The sequence below is a fragment of the Felis catus genome, chromosome E1 (genome assembly GCF_018350175.1).
Source record: "Felis catus isolate Fca126 chromosome E1, F.catus_Fca126_mat1.0, whole genome shotgun sequence".
NCBI lineage: Eukaryota > Metazoa > Chordata > Mammalia > Carnivora > Felidae > Felis > Felis catus.
Window position 1 is genome coordinate 35659766 of NC_058381.1, and position 18024 is coordinate 35677789.

Below are 18024 nucleotides of genomic sequence, written 5' to 3' on the forward strand. Positions count from 1 at the left end.
GTGTCCCCGCGTGTGTCCCAGAGGCGGTGGGGGCCCCAGCTGGACCACTGGCTGAGAGTGGGGTCTCAAAACCCTCTGGCCAGGGGTCTTAGCAGGAACGCTGAAAGCAGACCGTCTGCCTATGGGCCGGAAACGCTGGTGGGCACCCCCCCTACCCCAGGGCAACCCAGGCCCCACCTGCCGCCCCTAATTTACTTTTCATACTGTCCACCCTGCCCCTCTTTCATAAAACCCTTCTCCCCCATGGTTTTTCATATTTCCCTTCTGTTTTTTCAAAATGTATTAATAATACCCAGCACATAAAAACGTACAGATAATAGGGGCGGCTGGGTGGCTCAGTCGGTTGGGCGTCCGACTTCAGCTCAGGTCACGATCTCGCGGTCCATGAGTTCGAGCCCCGCGTCGGGCTCTGGGCTGATGGCTCAGAGCCTGGAGCCTGCTTCCGATTCTGTGTCTCGCTCTCTCTCTCTGCCCCTGCCCCGTTCATGCTCTGTCTCTCTCTGTCTCAAAAATAAATAAACGTTTAAAAAAAATTTTTTTTAAATGTACAGATAATAGGACAGCACACATGAATACTCAATATCCAGTTTACTGAATGAGTCATTACAGAGAAAACCGAAGCCACCTGTGTCCCCCAATTGCCCTCCCCCTCCCATAGGCAAGCTCTCTTCTGAACATATCACATATTCTCGCGAGTCTTTTCTGTGTCCATATTATATATATATATATATATATATATACACACACACACACACATACAAACACACACTACACGTTTATGTATCCATTTATAATACGGATCTATGTTTTTAAATTCTACACAGATGGAATCATCCAATAGGTAGGCTGCAACTTGCTTTTCTTGCTTAACACTTGATATCCGAGTTGATATCCACATTCTGATTCATTTCCACTGCTGTAGAGTATTCCGTGGCCACAACTGACTAATCCCTTCTCCTGTTAATGGACAGTTTGAGGACTTCCTATCTTGTTTCATTTATTTACTTCTTTTTATTTGAGAGAGAGACAGAGCGCCTGCGCCAGCTGGGGAGGGGTGCAGAGGGAGGGAGAGAGAGAGAGAGAGAATTTTTTTTTAAGGTTATTGATTATTTATTTTGAGAGAGGGAGAGACAGAGAGAGCGCGAGCAGTGGAGGGGCAGAAAGAAAGGGAGAGAGCGAGAATCCCAAGCGAGCTCCCCACTGACGGTGCGGAGCCCTGACTCGGGGTTCGAACTCACAAACCGTGAGATTGAGACCGGAGCCAAAATCCAGAGTCGGACATTTCTTCGCTGGCTGAGCCGCCCAGGCCCCGCTCCTATCTTGTTTTACACTGTGAAAGTAACGTATGCACGTATCTCACTGTAACATATTCAGACAATGTTAGGATATCGAACAGACCATGGAAACCCCATTACCTACCGCCCGTCCCAAAAGTACCACCGCCAAACCACACGTGTTCTGCACTGTTTTTTCTAGGCATTAACGTACACGTTTGTTGACATCCGTATGTGTATTTCATAAGCATCTCTCGCCTGTATGTCTGTGCCTCTCCTCTCTCCCACGCACCCACCCTTCTGATTTCTCCCGTGTCATCTCTCGCCCCACGCCCTGTCCCCCACCTGCCTCTTAAGTACTGAGGCTGCTCAGATGTCCAGCTTCAGCCTTTTTAGTTGAGATTTCCCTGGGTCATCCCCTCGCTTCACCATCGTGGTACGCTGACCTCCTGAAGCTCTATGACCTTGGCCCCTAAGCCCCCAGCCCTTCCTGGTCCACCCCAGGTCCATCCACAGATACTTCAAACTGTCACCGTCCAAAGTGACACCCACCAGCTCCTCCCCCACACTCCCGGAGCCTGTTCTCCTTCCTCTTCGTCGTCATCCCAGTGCCCCCCCCCCACTCTGTCCCTCCGGAGCTCAGACCTGTTGACGCCCCCCTGCAATGCTCTGAGCCAGCCCTCCTCCAGCCCCCATCTCCTTAGACGATCCTGATTACCTCCTAACAGACTTTCCTGTCTCCAACTCCTCCCCACTTTCAGCCCCTTCTCTTGGTCACCCCATGGAGAGGAGGCGGCTTTGGGAACCCATGAAGGGGGGAAAAAAACCACCACCAACAAAATCCCATACAAATCCTTTGTTCTCCGGCTTTCAGTGACTCCCCAGTCAGTGTCTGCTGGGTGAAATTTGCCCTCCCCAGCCTTCCCTCCTCCCGGCTTCCCAGGGAAGCCTGCTCAGGGTTTCCTGAACTCAGCATTCTTCTGAGAGCTCCGTGGGCTCAGGTGTTCCAGACAGTGGTCAGGGAGAGCAGGACGGAGGTTCAGTCCTGAGCCTCTTGCCACAACCTGCCAAGTTACCCAACCCGTGGGTGCTGTCTCTGGGTGGCTGGCTCCAGGGTCCTCCTGGACTCGAGAAACAAACTGTTCCGCAGACAGTGGGGTCTGGAGGCTCCACTCGGTAGACAAAGGACAGTGCATTATAATTATATTTTCAATTAGCTGTTCACTTTTCTCCCACACTCGCTAACCAAGATCCAGGAAAAAAGAGCTGATTTACATCATGAGCTTCGCCTCTCCCACTAATGGGGTCAGACTCTGGATGCCTGTATTGCTCATGGGCTCTGGGAGAAGCAGACAAAAGAGACTTCTTCCCACCCCACAGTCGAGGCGGGGCGGGACCTGAACCCACATCCACCAACAAGGGGGGGTTTCACCCGCCTCCCTCGGCCCTCAGGCCTGAAGCTTCTGAACTCTACCTTTATTTATTTATTATTATTTTTTACTTTTTTTTTTAATTTATTTTTGAGAGCCAGAGTGTGAGCGGGGGAGGGGCAGAGAGAGAGAGGGAGACACAGCATCTGAAGCAGGCTCCAAGCTGTGCGTTGTCAGTCCCGAGCCCGATGCAGGGCTCGAACCCACGAACCATGAGATCGTGACCTGAGCCGAAGTCAGGCACCCCTGAACCCTACCTTTAAAACCTGGCTCACAGAACCTTGTCTAAGAGACCTGGCCACAAGGGAACTCCTAGTCTGACAGGTCAGACCCAGTCTCTGTCCTTAGGAAACTCTCGGTCCGATGGCAAAATATCAGGAAATGCCTGAAATCACTTTCCTTAATCTGGGCTTTCCCGTAAAACATGGATGAGTGTTATTGTTCAATTACATGATTAATGGCAATAAACTGCTACCATGTATTAAGGCTTACAATGTGCCCGGTGCTGCGTGAAGTTCTCCTATGCATTATCTCATTTAAACATCTCAGCAACCTTTTTTTTTTTTCAACGTTTATTTATTTTTGGGACAGAGAGAGACAGAACATGAACGGGGGAGGGGCAGAGAGAGAGGGAGACACAGAATCGGAAACAGGCTCCAGGCTCCGAGCCGTCAGCCCAGAGCCCGACGCGGGGCTCGAACTCCCGGACCGCGAGATCGTGACCTGGCTGAAGTCGGACGCTTAACCGACTGCGCCACCCAGGCGCCCCATCAGCAACCTTTTGAAGTGACTATCTTATTACCCCCACCTTATCGATAAGGTAAGTGAAGTTCAGAAAGGTTAACTCACTTGCCTGCAGTCACACAGAGGGCAAGTGAGGGGGTCAGAATTTGAACCCGGAGTCTTATTCTTAACCATGGTTTGCTTCTACTCGTCACTTAAATCCTTCTTGGGGACAAATACCGCTCCCCCCGCCCCCCAACTCTGCTCGTGTGTCTTTCCTTACAGAGCCTGGTTGCAAAAAGAAAGATGTAAGTGGGTGCCAAGGCCCTATGGAGAAAGGTGAGGAGACAGGGTGGGAAGTTCCCAGGGCCAGGATGTGCTTTTTACGGTGGGGGGAGGTGCCTGCCGATAAGGGTGAGTGAGGTCAGGGGCTGCTCTGAATCATTCTCGGGACTGGGAGAATTCTCTTTCTGAAACTGAGCAGTAACCCCAGGCCTTTCCGGAGATATTCGGGGCACAACTGAGGGGCTAGATGTCAAAAACAAGGCAGGCTTGGGCCCAAACGTCTGCCATGACTCTGGGCGGAGATATCCGCCCACACAACCTCTGGGCGCAGAGGGCCACGGCTCTGTCTGCTTCCTCTGCGCTCACTTTTCCAAACCCATGGTGTCCTGTCTAGGACAAGTGTCTGGAGTGTGCCTGCACCATAAATGCGGGTAAAGGGGGTCCGGGAATCTTCGTTTCTCCCCAGATGCCCTTTCCATGGCGCTTTCCACACTGGGTTAAATTGTTATCGATGCTTGTCTGTTTCCTGCATCTCTGTTCTGGAACAACTCCCATGCTGCAAGGTGCTCAATCCAGAATCAATGCCTGCTCGAGTGTAACCTCTGAGGTGCGGGGGAGTTGCCTTTTTCAGAGGGTTGTGCCGGATCAGATCAGCACGCCCCGGCTACTCTTATCCATCGCCCTCCCTTAGAAGGACCACGCTGCCGCTGAGAAGGCTCGCCCCCCTCTGGCGGCCCAGCCCCTCCTTCACCTCCTGTCCCTCTATCCAGAGGACAGGCCAGGGGGACCGGCACCCAGCTCTTGCCCTACCTGGATCCGCCCACTCCGAGACCTAGGAGGGGAGACCAGGCTTCAGGAGAAGCTTCCACATGGGGGCGCTGAAAGGGCGTGGGAAAGACTGAAGCAGGGCCCCTGTGGCGTCATCTGGGGTGGTGGAACCAGCTCGGCAGCCTGACGGCCGCCCCTCTCCCCGCAAGTGTCCCCTCGGGGCAGCCGCGACCCCTCCCTGGAGCCCCCCCCACCCCCAGTCTCCCCTCCCAGCCTCCCTTCTTCCTCGCTCCGGGCCCCGCCGCTCCCCTCGGGCTCGCGTCTGCGTTCTCAGTCAAGGTGACGGAGCACGCGGTGGCAGGCCCACCAGGTTCGAATCCCGGGGCGGCCTCCTGGAGCCGGCCGGCACCGCGGGACCCATCCTCCCTCCTCCTGGGGCCAGAGTGGGCGCTCGGGAAACGTCAGCTTCCTGCCCGCATCCCGCCCTCCTCTCGTGTTTCCCTCCTCGCTGCTCGCCCTCAGCTTTAAAAAACTCCCTCCCTCCTGCGCCCTTTCTCTTCTCGGCTCCGCGGGCTTTGCCAAACCGCAGCCTTTAGCAATCCTGCGCGCCCACCCGGCGCCCCGGGAGCCTCGCCACGGCCGCGACCCGCCCCGCGGGCACACGGCCACCCGCGCCCGCCCCGGCCCCGCGCGACCGGCCGGCACCCGCCTCCACGCAGCCCTCCGGGGTCGCGCCCGGCTCCGCGCCGTCGGCCTCGTCCCGGCTCCCGGCCGCCGCGCCCCAGCCCTCCGGCCGCCGGGGCCGCGAGGACCGGGGTCCGGCGGGGCGCGCGGGCCGGGGCCGTGCCCGGGTGGCCGAGGGCACCGGGCGGGGCGGCGGGCTCGGCCCCCAGGGCCGCGAGCGCCAGCCCGACCGCAGCCCGAAGGCAACGCTGCAAATAGCCGCGGTTTCCAGCCCGTGCCCTGCCTTCCTCCCGGCCTTCCGGACCTTTGGGATTTTCTCTCCCTTCTTCCCGCCGCCCTCTCCTCTGCCCCGTGCCTTCCCCCCCCCCCCCCCGCCCCCGCCTCCTCCCTGCTGGGCACCGGCCACATCCTGTCCCACGCGGGGTGGCTTCTCCGCTGGCGGGGCCGGGAGTCCACGCCGAGGCCCAGGGTTTCAGAGGTCGAATAATCCCCCCGCCAAACCTGTTAGGATTAATTGAGCTCATACTATGTGCCGGCCAGGCACGGCTCTGAGCTCTTTACAAGCGGGGAAATCCTGGAATCTTGACCACCGCCCAAGGAGTAGCAGCTCCGGTTTGCAGATGGAGAAGCTGGGGCCCAGGGAAGCTCCTTAAGTCCCAAGGTCACCCAGTTTGGACCTGCGAAATGGGAAGCCATCTCCTACATGCAGTGGGCCATGCTGTCACGCTGCCACCAGCCCTGTGTTGCTTGCCCTTACAGGCTGAGGCCCCAGTGGGAGGCGGGAAGCAGCTGACTGGGGTCTGGGATGCTAGTCGGCCCCCCGGTGCTTTCCGTAACCTAGAGCAAACCCAACCGACCTCAGTTTCCTCAGCTGTAAAATGGAGATTAAAAGGGAAACCCTGCTCCCCGTGAGGAAGAACTTGTCAAAACGGTGGAATTGCCCTGCCCTTGGGGAAGTTCAGTGGGAGGCTGAGTGATTGTCGCCTGGAGTGTTGAGACCGACCCCGAAAGGAGACAGGAGACGGGGGCTGGCTACAGAATAGGGCGGAGCTAGGGAGTCTGTGTTTTAGCACAGGCAGGGATTCGCAAGCCATCAGGATCCATCAAAGAGATTCCTGGAGGGGAGGTGGAGGTGGGGGCTTGGGGTGTCCTCCCCCAACCCCCACACTTGCCCTTATCCATGGCTGCCTAACCTGGCCTGGACTCAGAGTGACTACACTTCTTTCTTTTTCTTTCTTTTCTTTTTCTTTTTCTTTTTTTTCTTTTTTTTTTTGGTTTTGTTTTCTTTCTTTTTCTTTCTTTCTTCTCTTCTTTCTTTCCTTCCTTCCTTCCTTTCCTTCTTACCTTTTCTTTCTTTTCTTCCTTCCTTCCTTTCTTTCTTACCTTCTTTCTTTTCTTTCTTCCTTCCTGTCTTTCTTTTCTTTCTTCCTTCCTTCCTTCCTTTCTTTCTTCTTTCTTTCTTTTTCTTTCTTTCTTTCCTTCCTTCCCTTCTTTTTTCTTTTTTCTTTCTTTCTTCCTTCTTTCCTTCCTTCCTTCCTTCCTTCCTTCCTTCCTTCCTTTCTCTCTTCATTTCTTTTTTTATTTTTATGTTTATTTTTGAGGGGGGGGCAGGGAGGGGCAGAGAGAGAGGAACAAAAGATCTGAAGCAGGCTCTGTCCTGACAGCACAGAGCCCTCATGTGCCCACATGTGGGGCTGGAACCCACGAACCGCGAGATCCTGACCTGGGCCGAAGTCATACACTTAACTGACTGAGCCACCCAGGCGCCCCTTGACTGCACTTTTCTTAAGGACCCACTGTGTGCCAAGCATGTGTATATCCCAGCCCCGCTCTCAGAGAGCTCGTGGCAGACCAGCAGGGCTATCCTCAGCCCGGCTGTCCCCTCTGGGAGAAAGGGAGCAAAGTGCCTTCCTCCAGGGGTGCAAAGCCCCGAGCCAGACTGTGCAGGAGCCAGACTGTGCAGCTCGGTGAACAGAGAGAGGGCTGGGTTTCGCATCCGCTCTCTCCATCGGCTGCTACTCCGTGCAGGCCACACCCTGCACTCCCCAGTACCCCCCCCCCCCACCTGCCCCCCATGCAGGGCTGCAAGAGATGTAAACAGGAGATACTGGGAAAGCAGAGGAAAAGAGCCAATCAATTCTTGCTGGAGTCAGGAACAGACGCAGAAAAACTCTACTGTGGAGGTGATGGTGAAGCGGGACCTTTAAGGCTGGGTGGGACTATGTCAGGTGGGAAAGGAGGCCCAGGCAAGGCAACAACCAAGGTCGAAGCACGGGGCGGTGAGTTTCGGCCTGTCCTGGGAGCAGGTGATGCAGCGTGTCTGGGACCAGGGAATGGCTTCCAGGCAGACTGGGGAGGGGATATGCCCTTCTCTGGCTCCCGTCTCTATGCGGCCACCCACCAAACTGAACAGAGCTTACCTGCCAGCCAGAGGTCTCCTCTCCTGGACTGCGAGATTCTGGAGGACAGGGTTGGGGTCTCATTCATCCCCTGTGGCCCAGTGCCTCACCCAGTCGATGATAGCGACAGGAATAATAGCTCAAGGTGTGAAAGATTTATCATCACGCCCCCGTGCTAAGTGCTTCACGTTCATGATCTCATTTGATCCTCCAACAACTTTGGAAATAAGTGCTGTTGTTAATCTCGTCTTACAGATGAGGATTCTAAGGTTTAGAGGGGTTAAGTAATGTGTCAAGGTCACATAACTATTTAGTGGTGGAGCTAGGATTGGAATTCAGGTCTCTGACCGCAGGGCCCTTGCCCTACACTGACAGATGGACAGAAAGATGGATGGATGGATGGATGGATGGATGGATGGATGGATGGGGGGATTGGGGGGCTGGGGGGCTGGGGGGCTGGGTAGGTGGATGGATGGATGGATGGATGGGTGGATAGATGGGGGGATTGGGGGGCTGGGAGGATGGGGGGTGGGTAGATGGATGGATGGGAGACAGGGAGGAACTACGTGGAGAAAGGCCTTGGATGCCATGCTGGGGGAGCTCCAACATTATGCCAGGAGCCATGGGGGAGACACTGGAAGGCTGTGAGCAGGGAGGACAGGTCAGGTTAGGGGTCTAGAAAAATCACTCTGACAGCAGTGGGAAGTAGTTTAGCCCTGATGACACCTCAGCAGGAGGCCATTCTTCTGGCGAATTCCAATTCTCTCTCAAGAAGTTCCACTCCTTCAAGCACCACGTTCCTTCTCTCAGGGCGGGACGTGCGTTTCTATACACAACCTGGGACACAGAAAGGAACAGCAGGAAGGGGGGGGGGTTCAGCAATGGGGAGACAAGCGGTAGGATCCTAAGATCTGGGGAGAGGCCCCTCTTACAGGGGAGCAGAGCACCAGGCAGGGAGGAGCCGCACAATCCCCCTCCCTTGTCACCCACCATTTCCAGGGTGACAAGGCCCCCTCGGGCTTGTAGCCAGGCCCCACACAGTGCCCCATTGTGCACCTGCCACCAAGGGAATGCAGCCAAAGGCGAGGCGGGTGTTGCATCAGAGCGCTGAGCCCGGGGATCAAGTGCTGGGGCAGCAATGGAAGAGGTCTGGTCCCTCCTTTGGTATCATTGGCCTTTCCAGCAGGGGAGGGAGGGGTGGGAGTCACAGGAAGTGGCCTCGGGGGTCAGATAAGCCGAAGGAAAAGCAGGGTAGCTGGAAGGACCGAGAATAGGTGGAGCTTCACACACACACACACACACACACACACACACACACACACACACGAAAGGAGCCAGAGAGAGGACCCAGACCTGGGGGCAGCATCTACAGGCCGAGAGGGGCTCCCAGAGGGTCCGGGGACCGAACACTACTGACCATGCTGCCCTGCCTCCCCCTGCTTCTCCTGATGGGGCTGCCTGCATGCACCGGGACAGTTGACGAGAAACTGGCACTCGGAGCTGAAGCAGGGTCCTGGGTAACCGTGACCCTGGAGGAGGTACCTTTGGGGTGAGGCAGGGGCTGGTCCGTGGTGGAGGGGTTAGAAGATCCCTTCTGCCGGTACACTGTTAGCCGTGTTGTCTGACTCCCCTCTGTGGGTAGGTTCAGGGCCGTGGTCCCTGGCCTGGCAGACCTCCGAAGGGGCACATGTACATGGAACAGTGGGTGAGTGTGTGTGTGTGGGGGGGGGGGGTGAGCGTGTGTGAGCGTGTGTGTGTGTGTATCTTAACATATACTATGTTCCCGGCACTGGCCTAAATGCTTCATAAATATTCACCAGTTTAATCCTCCTATCAGCCTCATGGAGAAGATACCATTACTATCCCCATCTCACAGATAAGGAAACTGAGGCACAGAAAGGTCAGTCTGTGCAAGGTTATGCAGATTCAACAGCACAACTGCACATTTGCCCAAGGTCAGATTTGGTGTATCCGTCTGTCGGAGGACATTTTCCAGAATTTCCTTCCTTTTTTTTTTTATTTTTTACATTTATTTACTTTTGAGAGACAGAGAGAGAGCACAAGTGAGGGAGGGGCAGAGAGAGAAGGAGACACAGAATCCGAAGCAGGCTCCAGACTCTGAGTTGTCCGCACAGAGCTGGACGCGGGGCTGGAACTCACAAACTGCGAGATCATGACCTGAGCTGAAGCCTGATGCTCAACCGACTGAGCCACCCAGGCGCCCCCCCGCCCCGCCCCAGAATTTCCTTTCAAAGGGAGGGCCAACTTGGGGCGGGACCACTGTTTCATCTTCTGTATAGAAACTCTTATTTCCTGATAAGAGTTTGATTGCCAGTATCTTCTACTAAACTGGGGAGAAACCCAAAAATTAGGCACACAGCATGTGCCCCGACTCCATCTGATTGGGAAGACAAAGACCCTGACCTTGGGCAGCTCCCAGACAGGGGAGTGAGGCCAGCAGAGCAAACAGGACCAGTGTTCCGTGAAGGGTTTTAGGAGGGCAGACGGGGCAAACCTGAGCCTGGCTCTCCCAGTCCCGGGATGGTCAGGACCCTGGGGTCACTGGGAGAGCCATCGAAGGAACAGCCATTTGTGGTGGATTTCCAGGAACCCCTGCTTTGTCCCCGAGTGTGGTCGCGAAGACAGCAGGGTGGGCAGTCCTGGGTTCAAGTCTCCGCTTCTCCACTGACGCTGTGCAACCCTGGGAAGGTCACGGCTGCTCTCTGGCCGTGAGTGTCCTCACCTGTAAAATGGGAGACGAGGGAAGATGATCCCCGAGACTCTCTGCAAGCTGTGACATGCTTTGCAGCATCTGTGCCAAACATCACGGGACCTGGCCCAGGCCCAGGGACACCGAGCCACGTGACGGGGAGCTCTCTACGCAGCCATGCGAGAAACAGCACCTCACCCGGTCTGCTGGGCTTCCCAGCCCCCGGAAGCTGGGAGTAGAGGAACCATCTCCACGAGGGAGGGGACGGAAGGAAGGAACAAGGCAGGGTCAGCATGACTTGTCACCTCCCCCGCTCTGAGGGATCCCCCACGTGCAGCTATCCCTGGAGCTGGGGATTTGGGTTAAATGCATGAGGAGGGCTTCAGGCAGGGGGAGGAGTCTGTCCCGGGTAAATGGGGACCAGTGTCCAGCCACCCAGGAGGGTGGGAGCGAGGGGAGTCTTGTTTAATTCATAGATAGCCATTCTGTCCAGCTTGCCTTTGAAGGCCGCCTTTTACCCAAAGTGGTTTTCATGAGCTTTTCAGAAACGGGTCCAGATCTCCAAGGAGGCTTTTCTGGTTCCAGACCAGGCGAGGCGACTCCAGCCAGGTGGCTCGTGTTACTTGAGGGCTCTAGCTGCCTGTCTTCAGCCTTCCTGGGAAAGGAGACCCCCATCCTCCTCCCTCTTCCCAGAGTGCCAGAGAAAGGGCCCCTCTTCGGCATTCTGTATCCCACACCTGCTGTGTTCTAGGCTCTGTGCCAGGTACTGGGCGCACAGAGATGTGAAGATGGTCTAATGACTGTCACCCATTGTCACTCTCTCCACTAGCAAGCCTCTCTCCCTCTCGGCAGAGCTGAGCAAGCCCTTCGGGGTTAAGGCCAGAAAGTGAGATGACATTGGCCCACATCACAAAGGCTGATGGAAAAATGAGAACTTCAACCCATAGCCCTCGGCCCAGAACTTTCAGCCCAGCAGCTCAAGGATGAAAAGGTCTTTGGGGGCACCTGGGTGGCTCAGCCGGTTGAGCGTCTGACTTCGGCTCAGGTCACGGTTCGTGAGTTCGAGCCCCGCGTCGGGCTCTGTGCTGACATCTCGGAGCCTGGAGCCTGCTTCCGATTCTGCGTCTCCCTCTCTCTCTGCCCCTCCCCTGCTCATGTTCTGTCTGTCTCTCTCTCTCAAAAATAAATAAACATTAAAAAAAACAGAAAGAAGAAAGAAGAAAAGAAAAGAAAAGAAAAGAAAAGAAAAGAAAAGAAAAGAAAAGAAAAGAAAATGCCTTTGCCCAGGGTCATGGCCTCCACCCCAGGCCTCATGCCATGTTCCATATGGGAGACCCAGGCTGTTGGGTAGGGCATACGTGGGGGAAGTCAGGGGGGAAGCAGTGGGAGTGAGGGTGCAGGGGGAGGTCTCCCGCCTTGCCTACCAGGTGCCCACCCGCCCCTTGTCTATGCTTGGAGACATTTCTAAGATCGAGCAGAACCCAGGCCCTGGAGGCAGACTCCTTGGGTTCAAATCCTGCCTCCACCACTTCCTGTGTGACCTTGGACAAGTCACTTACCCCCCCCATAAGTCTTAGTTTCCCCATCTGCAGAGTGGGGATAAACCACAGTCACTACTTCATATGGTGTTTGTGAAGAGTAAACGAGATTTTGGCCTTTGAGCCAGGTGACCCAGATTCAAGTTCTGGCTCCGTCTCTGGACAAACCAATCTCTCCGTGCCTCGGTGTCTTTGTCTGTAACCTGGTAACCATACCGGTTCTTAGTTGGTGTGGCTTCAGCGGGGATGAAATGAGTTCATATGCGGAAGCGCCGGGAACCGTGTGAGGAACGTAACAGGCAGAACATTAGCTATCTATTGCGTCTAGTAGGCACAGTATTGGGTAAAGAATGCGCCAGAGCCGCGTGCCCGCACGGAGCAACAGTCACGACGTTGCTGGTGTTCAGGCTGCCCTCCCGGTCTTGTCTCCGGCCTCTAACGATGAACTCTTTGCTTCCCCAGGACGGTGTCGTCCCCCACATTCAGCTCACGCTTCAGGAGGTGAAAAGGGGCAAAACGAGCCAGTTCTTTGGGCTGATGGGGAAGCGGGTGGAAGGTGAGTGACAAAGGTGGGCGCTGTCCAGACAGGGGTGGTTCTGAGCGGGTTCTGTGAAACCAAGCCCAGGCACCAGGCCGGTAGGGGTCACCTGTGCCATAGGGTGTCCGTATAAATGATCGTCAAACAGCGACGCTTTGTGGAGAGATCACTAGGCCAGGCTACAGGTGTGAAAACCGGGGCTGCCTCTGGCATGTGGGGGTGCAGCCACCCTAAGGGTGAGGGCATCGAAAGTCAGATGCTCAACCGACTGAGCCACCCAGGCGCCCCTGTTTTGTTTTGTTTTGTTTTGTTTTAACAACTGCATACTTACATATATATGCAAATAGATACGGAAATTTCTAGAAGGATAGACATCAAACTGTCAACAGTGGTTACATCGAGGCTGGGAAGTGGAAGTGAGGGGAAGACGGTGAAAGGGACTTTAATTTTGACTCCACAAACCTCTCATTACTTGACTCTTTTTATAGTGGGCATGTATTCAAAGGCTGCTTTTGTAATAAAAAAAAAAATGCACATTAAAAAAAAAAAAAAAGGCACCGAGCCCCAAAGAGCCACCAACCCTTCCTGCCTCGCCAAGCCCCCAGGGAAGCAGTGTGGCTCTCACTCCTTCTTTCTCTTCCCCCCAGGAATACCTCCTATCCAGCCAGAGAGAAGAACAGGTAAGTGTTGTCTAAGCTTTCCTCTCAGCCTGCTCCCTGGGGAGAGCGGAGTTGTCCCAGCCACTAACAAGCCGGAGGTGGGGGACATGTTCTGGCCAGGGGCATGCCAGGCTGGCATCGGAGAGGGTGGGGCCAGCCTGGTTTGGCCACACACTAGGCTTCCTGGCTGTTTCCTTAGAGAGGTGGTCTGTGCCTGTGGGGTCGGGGACGGCGAGGGGTGGGGAGTAGTTGCAGGGATAAGGAAGAGACAGGATGCAGCCAGTTCTGCCCAAAGGTTTCAAAATCACTTTGGGTCTAAAGCCTGGAATTGGAAAAACTAACCAATCCATTGCCCACACTGAGCCTAGAAGGATCTGAAAAGTGCAAATCTGAGCAGCCGGTAGGTACCCTGCCCCAAATCCCTGGTGAAAGGGGGGGAAAAAAATCAAAAGAAAACCGACCAACCTTGACCCACCACACCCTCAGGACTCAGGATCAAGTCCAATGCTCTGACGACTCACCACATCCTCCGGGCTGCTCTCACGGGCTTGACTCCAAGCCCTACCTCTCCTTCCCCCACTGCCTGCCCGCCCTACCCTGGGCGCCGTGCTGTCCTTGGCACATTGCCCTGCCCTGCCTTGCTGGGTCACGTGACCGGTGTCCCCAGAGTGGCGCCCCTCCCACCTCGGGCAGGAGCAGGTGTGCTGTCTCCCCGGTACCCACAACGCTGAGTTTCCATCAGTGAGAGGTGCCCCCTAGGTGTCTGTGGAAAGAACAGCAAAGGGAGGGACGGCGAAGGAGAAAGAGGCGGAAATCGATGAATGAAATCAGTGAGCGAAATGAACCAATCCACGGTTCTTCCTCAACTCCCAGGATGCGTGAGGAACGACTGCATTTACAAGGCCCCAGGGCTGGCCCTGCCCTGCCCTGCCCTGCCCTTCTTGGGTCCCAGGACGGCCTTACTGTGCTGCTCTGCTTCTTTTCTGTCTCTTCTAGCTCCACCCCCAGGGCACCCACCAGCAGGCACAAAGAGCGTGGGGCCTCCTGGGCAGGGCAGGACCCTCTAGAGAAGGTAGGTGAGAGCCTCCAGCGGACTGCAAGGGCATCAGGAGAAAGCGACCAGACGCCTCACTGCGTCTCCACGGTGGGGGCCCAGCAGCTGGACAAACAGAGCAGGGTCCCCACCAGCCATTAGGCAGATGTCCCATAGAAGAACGCAGCCGAGGTGCAGGGAGGCGGTCCCTTTGATGATCCAGGCCCGAGACAGCCGTAGTCCTGAAGCTGGACCCTCTCCATCCAGATGGCCAAGTCCTCTGTTTCCACCCCCCCCGCCCCCCCCACCCCAAGACTCTTTTCTAAATGTCTGAGCGATTCCATCTGAAGGGCCATGGAAGTCACCTCAGTACCAACACGGGATCAGTGTCCCTCCGTGCAGAGTGTGGGGCAGGGATCGTCATTTTGCAGGGATGGGAAGCAACTTGCCCAAAGTCACACAGTGAGCTGAGGACAGCAGGGACGAACGCTGGGTCTCCTGCTGCCTAGTCCGCTGCACCTTATACATCTCCAGGAGGGCCTCTGGCCTTTCAAATACTGGATTCGCACTGCCCTTCTTTTAGACAGAATAGCTGAGGGCTGGCCCATCTGTGCTCTGGAGGTGCTTACGATTGAATCCGGGAAGATACGATACCCAACAGATGAACTTGTCATTTGTCCAACATATGTACAGCCTGGGGGTAGGGAAGTGGAGGGCCCAGAGGGGAGTCACTGGGGAAGCCCTCCAGGGGTGGGGGGTGGGGTGGGACAGACAAGGCTCTTCTAACCGCCGCCGTCATGCACAGAACCCTTCCCAGGCAGAGAGGACAAGGACCACGGGTCAGAGTGAGAGCGCCCACCGCACACTTCCCAGGGGCCGAAACCCCGTCTCCTTACCTGGACGTTCCAGCTGACAGCGGCCAGGCCAACGCGCTTCTCCGTGCGTCTCCTGCGCCCCGACGCTGCCGTGTCCCAGCCGGCTCACTGAACTCACCGCGGTTCCTTCCAGGACTCTTCAGTGTTAGGCAATGGTGACGCATAAAGGCACTGTTGTCTCAGTCGTGAGCTGGGGCTGACCCTGCCCTCCCTCGGCTCTCAGCCCCCATCTAGCGACTAAGCAAGGGCCGAGTGCTACCTGCTTCCACGTCTCCTGTGCCTGGAACACAGTAGGGGCTCAATAAACGGACAAACGGTGAGCAGTTTCTTCTCTGGCACAGGGTAGATGGCAGGAATGCCCAGGGGCCCGGCAGGGCAGCAGGCGAGGTCTTTTCCAGAACCGCAAAGGGAAATTCTCAACAGCCCTGGTCCCCACCTTTGGGACACAGGTAAGCAGGACAGCCCCAGCCTGAAAGACACCCTTTACCCTACTCACAGGTCATCATCTCAACGACCCGAATCCATGGGTCCACTGACCTGGAGAGGAATTGGATCCCAGGTCCTCCTTCATCAATTCTCACGTATAAAAAGGGGCTCTTCAAGTAACTGCTTTGCTTTTGGGACATAGGCAGCTAGTTCATGCTCTGAGCACTGGGGAGAGCTCCGGAGCAACGAAACACTTCCTACCCTTAGGGAGCCCCCAGTCTGATGGGGAGACAACTGTCGCAGCCCCAGGGGTTAGGGTTAGGGCAGGGCACAGAGGACTCTGGGATGCTTAGAAACAGGCCCGCCAACCAGAATGAAACCACGGAGGGCAAAGCTAGGGAGTAAGCATAGAGGGGCTACGTAAAGGGACGAGTAAGGAGTTGTGTGGGCTCAGCAGAAGACAATTCATTAATTCCCTAGGGTACATAACATTTAGCTTCTGTGTCCCTCTCTCCACAAAGGAGGAAACGGGTCAGAGGTTTTTTGGGAGGGGTACATCTGATCTTTTGGGAGTGGAGTGGCCAGGCTGTTTTTATTTTGTATTTAAAAAATTTTTTTAATATTTATTTTTGAGACAGAGAGAGACAGGGCATGAACGGGGGGGGGGTGGAGTCAGAGAGAGAGAGGGAGATACAGAATCCGAAACAGGCTCCAGGCTCTGAGCTGTCAGCACAGAGCCCGACGTGGGGCTTGCTTGAACTCACGACCCGTGAGATCATGACCTGAGCCGGAAGTCAGACGCTTGGAAGTCAGACGCTTAACCGACTGAGCCACCCAGGCGCCCCCAGGCTGTTTTTAAAGGGAGGGGAAGACGGCACTGGAGGAGAGGGCAGGCCCTTCATCTGGGTGCCAGGGAAGGTTTCAGTGAAAGCAGAGACCAGTAAGGGGCAGCCAGAGGGGGTCAGCGCAACCGGTTAAGATAGATCCCTCTATTCGACCTGTAATAAAATAGCTTCCGTCCTGTTCATCATGAGCCCTGAATCAACCTCAGGTCTCCCCGCTCTTCCTTCTCCCACCTCACCCACGGCCAGTGAGCCAGATGGGAGTGGGGGCGGTGCAAGCCCTCTCCAGACACCCCTGCAGAATTCCCCAGTTAATGCACCCCTTACTCCATCCACTCCTGAACTCCTATCCCCCGTCCCCCCACCCAGTGCCGTAGTCCCGAGGCGGGTCCCTATCATAGCCCAACTTGAAGGAGTGGCAAAGAAGACTGAAATTTGGGACATTTAAGAGAAACTGGAGTCACCAAATATTTAGTGAGCGTCCTCTCTGTGCCGGCACTGGGCCAGGAACTCAGACGGAAGAAGGGGGACACAGATTTGTCCTTGAAGATCTAACGACCCTTACAGGGGGGACTGAGATGTGCAAAGGCCACTCCCTGCTCTCCATTAATCCTGATCTCACCCCCCACCACGTTCCCTCAACTTCTGGTTCCCACACCTACCATGCTGGGGAATTCTCACTCAGAGGTCAAGGTCTCTTAAAAGCTTTCCCAAGCTGGGAACTACTCATTCACTCCCGCCTCTGAGTTTCCAAAGCACCTTGCACATACTTCCATGACATCACTCAATATAGGATCCTCTAGCTCACACTTCCCGTCAGCAGGGTTTCTCAAGCACGCGGACCACATCCCATGCGTCTTTATCCCAGAGCCAAAGTAGGGCTTGGCGCCTAAGAGGTCCTTGGAGAATGTTTTGACAGAAGGGCTCACGCTTCCTGTCCTCGGGGAGTCTCTGTCTCTAGAGAGCCACGAGGGAGCCAAACTTAATACAAGTACCTGAGATAAATAATCGCAGCCACAGCGTATCACACACATACCGTGTGGTTCTCAACCTCAGCAGGTGCTAACGCTGAACTCTTCACCGACCGCCCCAAAGGCACTCCTCCCCGCTCCCGCCCCCCCATCCACCGTGGTGGGCATCTCCACAAATGGCACCTCTGTGTGCCCAGTAGGAACCTGGGAGCCACCCTCTCTCTACTCCTCGTGCCTCATATCGAATACATCCCCCAGTTCTTGGCTTCTCCAAAATCCATCTCAAATTCCTGCCCCCTCCACGACCACCCTTTGTGCAAACCGCGGTCTTCCCTTGCCGGGAGGGCGACACCCCCCCCCCCACTTCCTTGCTTTCCCACCTGACTGCCAGACCCACCCCCATCCATCCATCCATGCGCCACCCAGAGCACGACCTTTTAAAATGGGAAATCGGATCCCGCCAGCCCCCGCTGGCCGCAGTTCAGCTTCCAGGGATAAACCCGACAGTCAAGGCCTCCAAGTCCCTGTGCTGTTCCTTCCCCCACAGCCGGGCTTTCTCTCAGGCCCTCACACACACCAGGGCTCACCTACACCCGGCCCCATACCTAGGCTCTCTCTGCCTTGGGAGAGCTGCCCCCATCCCTCCACTCCCCCAGCCCTGGCCAACTCATTGTTCAAGATAAAGGGTCTTCTCAGGGATTCCTTGATAACCAAGCTCAACCAGCGGCCTCCACTGCTGCTCCCACCCTCGGTCCTTTTCCCTTTGCAGCACTGATCACAATTAGAAATCATATGTATTCTTATCTGCCTCCTCCAGGAGACTGCAAGGCTTTTTTTTTTTTTTTTTTGGACAAATGAACATTTGTGTA

General features: G+C 55.6%; 1 protein-coding gene across 2 annotated transcripts; it reads left to right on the forward strand.

The window, feature by feature from the left end:
- Positions 1 to 8793: 8793 nt before the first annotated feature.
- On the forward strand, positions 8794 to 15236 carry TAC4 (tachykinin precursor 4). 2 transcript variants are annotated; one of them, XM_006940216.5, is made up of 5 exons: positions 8798 to 9101; positions 12274 to 12367; positions 12997 to 13029; positions 14005 to 14080; positions 14847 to 15236. In XM_006940216.5, exons 1-4 carry the CDS (start codon positions 8982 to 8984, stop codon positions 14073 to 14075), a joined length of 318 nt encoding a protein of 105 aa, XP_006940278.1. In that variant the 5' UTR covers positions 8798 to 8981; the 3' UTR covers positions 14076 to 14080; positions 14847 to 15236. The 2 variants fall into 2 exon arrangements, with proteins under 2 accessions (XP_011287489.1, XP_006940278.1); XM_011289187.4 differs by lacking the exon at positions 14005 to 14080 and having other exon boundaries at positions 8794 to 9101.
- The last annotated feature ends 2788 nt before the right edge of the window (positions 15237 to 18024 follow it).

Bases quoted from the DNA above. Each gene is read 5' to 3' on its own strand.
- TAC4 (XM_006940216.5), top strand. From the start codon at position 8,982: ATGCTGCCCTGCCTCCCCCTGCTTCTCCTGATGGGGCTGCCTGCATGC. The intron at 9,102-12,273 runs GTACCTTTGGGG...TTGCTTCCCCAG, and splicing joins TAACCGTGACCCTGGAGGAG to GACGGTGTCGTCCCCCACAT. The intron at 12,368-12,996 runs GTGAGTGACAAA...TCTTCCCCCCAG, and splicing joins GATGGGGAAGCGGGTGGAAG to GAATACCTCCTATCCAGCCA.